This window comes from Parasteatoda tepidariorum, chromosome 7 (genome assembly GCF_982258835.1).
Source record: "Parasteatoda tepidariorum strain Cologne lab strain chromosome 7, Ptep-v5.0, whole genome shotgun sequence".
In the NCBI taxonomy this organism is placed as follows: Eukaryota; Metazoa; Arthropoda; class Arachnida; order Araneae; family Theridiidae; genus Parasteatoda; species Parasteatoda tepidariorum.
This window is the reverse complement of record NC_141761.1, coordinates 99,314,582-99,325,274: the sequence shown is the minus strand read 5'-3', so window position 1 is coordinate 99,325,274 and position 10,693 is coordinate 99,314,582. Positions and strand designations below refer to the sequence as shown.

The 10,693-nt window shown below is 25.5% G+C and overlaps 1 protein-coding gene across 1 annotated transcript; it reads left to right on the top strand.

Annotated features, from left to right (window-relative positions):
- The first annotated feature begins 925 nt into the window (after nt 1-925).
- Nucleotides 926-9,555, top strand: LOC107450399 (uncharacterized). The gene is made up of 5 exons (XM_043042572.3): nt 926-1,083; nt 4,145-4,280; nt 4,356-4,498; nt 6,118-6,229; nt 8,585-9,555. The coding sequence occupies exons 1-5, from the start codon at nt 1,047-1,049 to the stop codon at nt 8,769-8,771; spliced, it is 615 nt and encodes a 204-aa protein (XP_042898506.2). The 5' UTR covers nt 926-1,046; the 3' UTR covers nt 8,772-9,555.
- The last annotated feature ends 1,138 nt before the right edge of the window (nt 9,556-10,693 follow it).

The following is a 10,693-nucleotide window of genomic DNA, read 5'->3' as shown; positions in this document are numbered from 1 at the left end:
TTAAAGTTATTGACAAGTTTTTACATTTAAGGGCATGACACAATTTTAAGTTTAATTAAGGGCATAAGACATTTAAATTAAAATTTTAAAATATTTTAATGATTTTTATAGTAGTTTCTATTAATTCGTTTTACTATTTTGTAAATTATTATTTAAATTTTTAATTATTATTAAGCTTATTATTTTTAAATTATATTTCCAAATTATTATTAAGTTAATTGTATTTTCAAGTTTTGTTTCAACTGTAAATTTAGCTGTCTTAAGAAATTGTTTACTTGAAATAAGAAATTGCAAGTCAAAAGTATAATACTTTATTTTCAAGTTTTTAAATTTAGAGAAAAAATTTAATCAGTCTATAATTTAAGCAAAATTTTAATTATAAAAATTTTAATGTTTTTTTTTCTTTATTGCAGAATTTTATAACATTTTTTAATTATTTTTATTGATCATTATAAAATGATTATGATTCTTTAAATGATGATTATTACTTAATGATTCTTCAAACAATGAATTTTTTAAAAAATCATTATTTATCGTTTAAATTTAAATGGAAATCGTGGTGTTTTTATGAAAAACGGTCTCTTGAAAAATTTAAAAATGTGACTTAGTATTATGCTGCCTTAAGCTTTTCCTCTTTTTATAACTTCTTGTATTTTGCTTGTTTTTCTCTTCTATCTTAGGATTTCTCGGTTTCTTAACAAAACCTTAGTACAAATAAACTTTTGAGACAAAATAAGAAAAAAATTAATGTACAGGAGAGGTCTGTTATAATTTATTAAAAGTTAATTTTGTTCCTACGGTAAAAGATTCCTATTATCAAATTTTTCGTATTAATTTTATCAGAATTTTCGCAATATAAGCAATAATCTTCAATTAATTTAAATAAAATAACGCTTAGAACGAATGTTCCATTTCCGTGTGAATCGTTAGGTATTGAGCGGGTGTTGGAATAGCTGTTATCAGTTATCACACAAATATTATTTTAGAAATATTCTATTGATACTTTTCACAACTGCTGACAATTGTCTTATTTCGCCAACACCAAAATGTTTCTTTGCATATTTTTCCTACTTTTCGTTTCAGGTAATAATTTTCATTAAATTTTTAAAACATGAAATATTTTATTGTGGTTTATTTCATGTTTTTGAGTCCCTTTAATTAAAAAATGAAGGCGCATTTTTTTCTGTTATTGCGACTTGCAATAAATATACGAAAATGTTCAAAATATTTAAGATTCTAATGTTTCATTTTACTAAATATATTATTTAAACAAAATTGTAATTATTGTTTAGCATAAAAAATATCCATACCTTAATTAATCTTCATTTTCTTTCTATAAGCTTTTAAAATATCTCACACATTAAAAATTCATTTTTTATTAAATTTTTAAACATTTATACACGTGTTAAAAATATATTTTTCAATTTTCTGCAAACAAATTTAACTAAATGTCTAAAATATGTGTTGTTCACGTTTTACAAGCCTCAATTGATTTTGTTATCGGCATCACCAAAATGTTCCCTAGCTTGTTTTGAGAATATGATTTTTCTCATTTATTTTATGAAACTAAAATCTATTAATGGAAGCAAGGGAAAATTTTAGAAGCTTTTTAAAAAATAAATATTTTATTTCTTTCTTTTATGCTATGATATCCTTTAATAAATATACAAAACAATGTAATAAGTTCATAAAATTTCTATTAAAAAAATTAAAAGTTATGTTTCATATTTTGAAACTATACACAAAATAAGCAATAATAACAATAATAAGAAGTATACAACATAAGCATACTAAAAAATATTATTTGAGAAAAAAGGATACAAATATATAAACTTATTTAATAAGAATAAATAAAAAAGTATACATACATTCTATTTTTAAAAAAAATTAAAAAGCTATGCTTCTACTTTGAAATAAATTAATTTTATATTGTTTAGAATAATGAAAACTTTGCTCTAATTTGCAATCAGTATTCCTTGTTATAAGTTTTTTAAAAAATACCTAAATTAAAATACATATTTTTTCCTATTTTTAATTTTTTTTTTAAAAATTAAATAAAAATATAGGCATGTTGTTCGGTTCCTTGCAGAAAAATTAAAATGATGATTCAAAGAAATGCATATTCCGCGAATAATATTTGAGTTTTATAGATTTAAAAGCGTGTATAAAAAGTCCACAAACTCTCAATGAAGATTTTTAAAAAAATAAAGAAAAAAAAAACATATTTCAATAGAACATTTTTATAGAGTAACTAAACCACATTTGCCGTATTTAAGCGAAAATGTCATTATTCAAGTTCCTCTGATTAAAAAAAAACGTTACAATCACTTTTATGTGATACTTGATATGATCCCTTCACTTAGATCAGTGATTCTCAACCACTGTGCCGCGGCACTTTTGTGTGCCGCCAAATTCTTAAAATGCGCCGCCAAATATTAGAAATGATACAATAAAAATTAATGCTCTTTTTATTACAAGTAAAGTTTAAACTAAAGAAAAGTGTATAGATATATAATATTATATATGTACTTTTTATAATTTTTCCACGCTTTAACCGCGTGAACATCTCTTTGTGGGCGATTGTCTTGTCTTTGACAATCTTAAAATAAGAAGGAAGTGTTTAAATTGTCTTTGACACACAATTTTAAATAATGTTGAAATTAGTAGGAAATTTAATGACTATTAAAATTATTAATTAACAAAGGCTAAAACAAGCTAAATACTAACTTCCAAGCGAAAATGAAAACTAATCAATAAAGTAAGCTATGCAATTAATAGTTATAAAAACAAATTAACAAAGGATAACTAGCAAAAAAAAAAATAAGCTAACATAATTAGCAAAAAACTAACTAACAAGAAATCACAAAAAATAATAATTAATGTAAAAAACTAACAGTTAATAACTATGGAAAACAAGCTAACAATTAATAACTAGCAAAAAAAACTGTTACTAACTAATAAAAAATTAGTCGAAAGAAATAATTAATCCCTTAATAAATGTGCTTTTGAAGTACATATTATTTTATTTCACATTCAAAATTATTATCACAAACTATTTAACACAGTGTATTATAGGTAATTAAACAACTTTTAAACTAATTGCTTTCATTTTGTGCCGTCAAATTTCGAAATCGTTAAAAGTGTGCCGACACAAAAAAAAGGTTGAGAATCACTGACTTAGATATTAAAAAAATCTCTTTTTATCTAATGTTTCTACGCTTTTAAATTACCGTTTACCAGCTTTCGATATAGCTTAAAGACGTGCCAAAGAAAATTACTTGCTTGTTGCTTCATAAATTAATCTTATAATCATTATTTGAAATTTAGGGTAAAATGTCAAGCCAAATACCAGAAGAGAAATATCCGATAATATGAGTTTCCCAAGCATGGTAACGCAACTGAGTAGTAAAGGCTGATTGTAAATAGCTTTATTAAAAGTTTATGCCTAAGAAAATTAAATCTGATTAAGTAATACTTCACACGTTTCATTATTAGCCTAAGGAAAATAAGCTGTTGTAATAAGCTTAGATATTACTAAATAGATTAGATAGTAGATTTTATTATTAAATAGATTTTTCGATTAGTCTATGACAAATACTCTGAAAAAATATATATAATCGTGTTGAACCATAAAATCGTGCGAACTTGATGCAACCTTAATATCCCCATTATTGTAAATCTTAATTATTTCTCAATATTATCATTAGAGTTGAACGGAAACATTGTGCAATTAATCTCCTTATTAGGCCTACAGCAATTTACATATTATGGTTCAAAGTCCCGACGTTGATCCGATTTTTTGTGGGAGTGCAAAAATCAAGATGTATGTGACACTTTCTTTCGAAAGAATGGAGTGATTTTTTCTTTCTACTTTCCCATAATATTTTGTAGCTATCCAAACTGCAGTTGAAGTAGTGATTTTTTTCTTTCTATTTTCGTATGATATTTTATAGCTATCCAAACTGCAGTTGAAGCAGTGATTTTTTTTTTCTTTCTATTTTCTCATAATATGTTATAGCTATCCAAACTGCAGTTGAAGCAGTGATTTTTCTTCTTTCTATTTTTTCGTAATATGTTACAGCTATCCAAACTGTAGTTTAAGCAGCGATTTTTTTCCGCTCAATTTTCCTATAATATTTTATAGCTATCCAAACTGCAGTTGAAGCAGTTCCAAAATGTACAGGACTAGAATTGGTTACTTGTGCCTTCCTGGTTGACGGTGATAAGACGACAAAAAATGGAATGGCTGAAAATGAAGCAGAATTGTTAGAAAAATGCAAGTAAGTTGCCTTCATGTGTTTGTTTCTTTACCAGTAATGGCTGAATGACGTTAAATGGTATTTTCTTCATTGCAGACAAAGTTTGCCAATTCTAAAATGTCTGAATGATTTTGCTATCAACTGCCCACATTCTGAGTTAGAGAGGTTGAGTGTATTCTTTCAAGAGGAATATAAGATGTTCAATAGAATATGTGATAAAAATGATCCCATTCAAAAGAGTAAGTTTATATTTGTAGAATGAGAGAACACCAGTGTTATGTTTATAGAATAATTGAATAACCAGTACTATGTTTATAGAACAATGGAACAACAGTGTGATGGTTATAGAATATTAGAGAACCAATGTAAAATTTATTGAATAATAGAATACAAAGTTTGATGTTTATAGAATAATTGAATAGCCAGTGCTATACTTATATAACAATAGAACAACAGTGATTATAGAATATTAGGACACCAATGTTAAATTTATAGAATAATAGAATACAAAGTGTTATATTTATAGAATAATAGAATAGCTAGTGTTATATTTGTAGAATAATAGAATAACTATTGAAATTGATCTGGGCATTTGATGTCTTGCTACTTCATTTTCCTCTAGCCAACAATGTTTATTACAACCGAAAACAGTTTTTTATGCATGAGACAGTGAAGATAGAAATTGTGCTCGTATTAAAATATTATTGTATGCAAACTATTTTGACGTTTGTAATTTTTAAAAAAAACTGATAATAACCATAAAAGTTTTAAACTTTAAAGTTAATGAAAAGTTTAAAACTCTACTTTGGCAATTAAGAAATTATAACTTAATTCACTTTTAAAATTAAAAGAACTTTAATATGAAAATTTACATGAAAGGTTAGCGTTTGCAATTAAGTTTTATATACTAGTGATTAAGCAAAATTTTAAAAAAAACTTATAGTAAAAATATGCATGAAGTACTTGTAATAATTTGTTTGTAAAAAGAAATACGTGATTAATTTCTACTTGAATTTTAGAAGAAAAAAAATCCTTTTAAATGTACAAAAAATGTTTGCAGTTATGTTACTTTTGATTAAAAATAACTAAAATTTAAATCGTCTGAAAAATTAAAATAAAACTCTTAAAGAGTACATGAAGACTTACAATTATATTATGTTTGTAGTAAAAAATTTGTTTCGACGGTTGCAATTTGAAAAAATATCCTTTTAAAAAATTTTAATAAACGGCTATGCGCTTTTAATTAAGAAATACAAAATTAATTCGTGCTTAAAAATTTTTAATAGTTCTGAAAATTTATGTGAAAGGTTTGTAATTATGCGTTTATAAGTAAATAAAACAACATAAAAACAAGTTTAAAAAAAAAACTAAAATTTTATTCTAAAAATGTTTATTGAAAAATTGGGAGATTCTATTTCAGAAAAACAAAGCATTTATATGGTTAGGTGGAAAAATAAGCTCATTAATAATTAATTACATGTGTTAATGTTTAGATCATTTTTTGAAAATGAAATGTAATTGCATTAATGCCAACCTTATTTTTTTTATTTATGAAACAATTTAAAAGCATAAGAAAAAAAGCAAATTGCAAATGATTTTTTGACAATTTGTTCAGTTATTTTATTAAACTAACCCCCAAAAATAATAAACAATACTAACCCTTTACCTTATTATGCAACTTTACTAACTAAATACTTTGTGAAGCAAACATTTACAAATTGCATTTTCTTTTGTTTCAGGCAATCTGAATAGTTAAATGTAATGAACTTTCTAAAAGATTTAATATTTTAAAAATTCTTATTTTAAAACAGCTAATAGCAAAAAACAATGTCTGGAATTTTTATTTTTATTTTTTTAGAATACTTGGCGAACGCAATATGTATAAATAAACACAGAAAAAAGACAGAAAAAAAGTGTGGAGCTCTCTTAGAGTTTGAAGAAGCGGAAGTTTTCAACAAAGATCACTGCGAGTAAGTGGAATTTTAACAATAAATAATTATTTCATTGATACTTTTGATTTTCTGTTGCTTTCTTAAGATTGACTGACTAAAGAAATATAGATGGCAGCACAAAAAATCTGACCAATTTAAATTATTTGCAATTCACTCATGCTTAAGAACTTTTTTGAAGCAATTCACACGAAAATGTGAGTAGTATGGGAATTTCCTGATTTTTATGCTTTTTATAACGAAATAGAACGAATTTAAAATCCTATATTAAGCCAATATAAAAGAGAGTAACAAAGCAAAGCCAATATTATTAGTGCTGCCATCTACTTTAAAACTATAAAAGCATCCATTTTTTCCCCCTTTTGAATTTCTTTTTTTTTTTTAAATGCTTCTTTTATTAATTAACTAATGTAATGCGAACTGTTAATCGAAATTTTCTCTTAGTTTTCTTCACAAAATTTACCCCTCTTGCAATTCAAGAACCCATTTCTATTAATGTCTACCTTAAAATCTCCAACTTAAAATGATTAAGTATGATTTAGAATGTATTGATTTAAAATGTAATTTTAAATTTCGATTCATTTCTATGAGAAAAATAATAAAAATTATAAAATCAATAGTGGAAAACAAAACTTGCTTGATAACCTGGTAGTATAGTGAGCAAAAATTTATGAAATAAATTTGAAAATAAAAAAAAATTTTGACTATAAATGAATTTTTCAAAATTTTTGGTTCTTAGAATCTGCTTATTAAGAGACACTTTAATTTTCAAAATAAATAAGGCATACATAATTTTCCAAATAAACAATACTTTTTCAAATAAGTTACATATATTTTAACAAATTAAACATGTTTTAAAGTTTTTAATGGCATCTTTTTCAATAGATGTCCGTCTGAATTTGAGCAGATTCCTCTCTTAAATATTATTTTGCGACACCCATAATGGATAAAAATTTCACTTCAGCTTTCTCAGACAATCAAGGATGCTTCGAAGTTTTTATGTTGGTTATCAGATATAGTTCTTTATATTTATATCAGATAGTTGGTAATCTTAAATATTAATTTACGATCCCTATTATGTGCAATGTGGTTAATATTTGGTGAACATACCACTATAAATATTAAATACCAATTCACTTGTATATAAAACTTATTAACTTGATTCCATCCTGAGGCACTTTTCGATAGATGAAGGTTGACATGGTCGATAAATAAATCCCTCTTTGGTGACCAGCGGACGTGACATGAATTCACCATCAATGGATTGTCCACATTAAACAGTTGATTTGCGTAAAATATTGCACTAAAAAAATAATAATAAAATCCAGTGAAGTAATTAAAAGTCTCCCGCTCAATAAGCAAATATGAAGAATAAAATAATAATGAGTGAAATAAAAAAACAAAAAAATGAAGAAAAATATGAGGAAAAAAAAATATATAAATAAATAAATAAAATAAAAAAACAGCATAAATCAAATAGTGGTATTTGTTTATCGAATTCTATCACAGATAAAATTCCGGAAGGGGAGTAAAATGGTGTAACTACCACTATAAATATTGAATACCAATTCACTACCATATAAGACTTGTTAACTTGATTCTATCATGAGGTACCTTTTGTTAGATGAAAGTTGACATAGTATACAAAAATAAATTCCCCTTAAATATGTGCTTATTTTCTATCTTGTTTGAACAAAAATCATATAAATACATGAAAAAGGAAACACCTGCGATTTTGTAAGTTATTGTGCTAATTTCTTTTTATCATCTTCAGTAAATTAAATTTTTAAATTAAAGTGTCTAACAGTAATTTTAAATTTATATTTACCTACTTACAGTATACTCTGGATAGCTCGAAAGAAAGCTTAAAAAAATTTCGAGCCAGCAAGTTTTTGTAATAACAAATTCAGAACTAAATACGTTCTGAAAACTAGAAAAATATATTCTAAAAAATATTACTATAAAAGTAGAGACATGAAGCATTAGAATAATTACTAATGAATATATATGTATTGATGGTTGACTATAAGTCTAAGTTCAGCAATGATAATTATGCATCAAGTAGAAGAGAAAGTAGTAGATAAAAATAATTATGCATCAAGTGGAAAATAATTGATTTACAATTAACTTACATTGCGAAAAGAAACCCTTCGACATAGGAATTCAAATTAATATTTGGCGACTATATAATGCCAATGCAAAAACATTTTTTTGACAAAACAAAGTTTTAGATAAGTCGAAGTTCGAGATATATCGTGAGTATGCTGCATATATATTACTTATGTACATGTCAAATAAAAAAATTTATTGTATTTAGTTAATTTTATTTTCAATTTTTAATTGTAATTTTATTAATATTTTTTTCTCTCATTCCAGTGCTTATCAAAGCAGCTATAAATGTGCTGAGGATGAAATTGGTAAGAATTGTGGGAAAGTAACTGTTGAATTTGAAAAAGAAATCTGGTCCCCAGTGACGAAATTTATGGATAACGTCTGCTCGGAATTCCAGCCAGCATTCGTAAAATATGTTCCAGGAATTCGACAAAAATATTCGATTTATTAGTTATATTGTTTTATTACGCACATAGCTCGCACATAGCTTCCCAAAAAGAAATTTCTCCAATGTTTTTGATGAAAGCTTGAACATTAGTATCGTTTAAACTAAATTATATATCACTAATGTTTTAATAAATTTTTTTCGTCAAATTGGAAACAATTAAACTCTAAAATACAGAAATTAAAAACACTCATTTTGATTACTTCTTTCTTTGTTTTTAACTCAATGAGAAAATATTGGTTAACCTTACAGAATGAGATATTTGATTTTGATACACTTCAGTGAAAACTGTTTTTAATAAATTACTACACTTTTAGAATAAATTTTCTAACATTGCGCAATGTTATTGATAACAAGTGATGACTTTTTCTATGGTGCTGCCATCTCTTAAAGATCATAAAGTTGACCGTGACATGTTGGTCTTCACTGAATAATTTTTTCCATAAAATCAAACATCTGATTACTGGGAGGTTGTGTGATATTCCATTTCATTAAATGCCATAACATATGTACGGTTCTTTAAAATAAACAACTTTTCTTTGTACAAGTCATACAAGATACAAAGTATTATAAATCACTGAAAAACTATTAAAATTTTATATTATGGTGCTGCCATCTATCAATATTTATGTAGAAAAAAGTATATAGTGAGACTGAGAAATTTCGAACACGATGTTTATTAGAGTCTAATTTTTCATAAATCAAACTCTTTATAATCGAGGTTGAAAATAATAATTTTCTTTATAAGATGTAATTAAATAATTGAAATAAATTTCCACAGTATGCCTTACTGATTATTAATATATATGAACAATCTCATTTTTTTTATAAATTTTAAATGTTATGTATTCTGTATGATTTGAGATATATTCAAGTCAGACACTGGACCCCATTTAGATTTACAGAGGCTACAGAAGCAGAACTATCGGAGGCCCCCTTGCTATGCCATCTAAAAATAATGTGCATTATTTATTTCAATCATTGTTTATTTTAATTTTTGTCTTAAATTCATTATTTCTTGAAACTTTTCTTGTATATAAGTATCTCTTGAAGAAAAAGAACAAGGCATTGTTTGCAGAATTCAGCCGAGTCTCTCAGTACCCATAATACTATATCAAGCAGTGGACCAATCCAGGTCTTTTGGGTTGCGGCAACTGACTAAATTTACCTGAATTTAGTCAAAACACGAATTTGATAGGGAATCCTTTACCCTTGGCCACAGGAATAAACAGAATCTTTGTTTGCCAAGCTTTTACCCTTTACAAACAAAATAATTATGGAAAAGGGCCCTGTTATGGAGAACTTGGTCTAAAGGCCTGAACTTCGGCTTTGTGCTTCCTTTAAAAATGTGACTTTTTTTGACAACATTATACCTCAAAAAATATGAATAATAGTCTAATAATAAATATGAAATAATAATAAATATGAAAAAAAATAATAATGTTCTTTTTTCTCACTATCTTGGTTTTATGGCTAAATTTTTGATTTGGATTTTCTTGATTATTTTTAAAAAAAATTTATTTAAAAAAATAATAACAACGTTTTTTTTTCTCACTATCTTGGATTTTCGGTCAAATTTTTTATTTGGATTTTCTTGATTATTTTTTTATCAAAATTTTGATGATAGAATGTCATTTGACAGCACTATAACTTTCAAGAATGAAAACATGGCAATGGCTTTTTTCGTAGTCATCTTGGATTTATTGTTAAGTATTTGATATGCGTTTTCTAGACGATTTTTTTTTCTTTTTGTGCTTAACAAACTTTTGATGAAAAAGTGCCATTTTATAGCACTATACCTTTCAAAAATGATGCAACATAGAAATATATTAAACTAGCTGTACCCTGCGTGCGTTGCAACGCTTTCAATTTGAATTTGAATTTTGTATTTAAGTGTGTAAATGACATTTGCGATTATGATTTGAAAT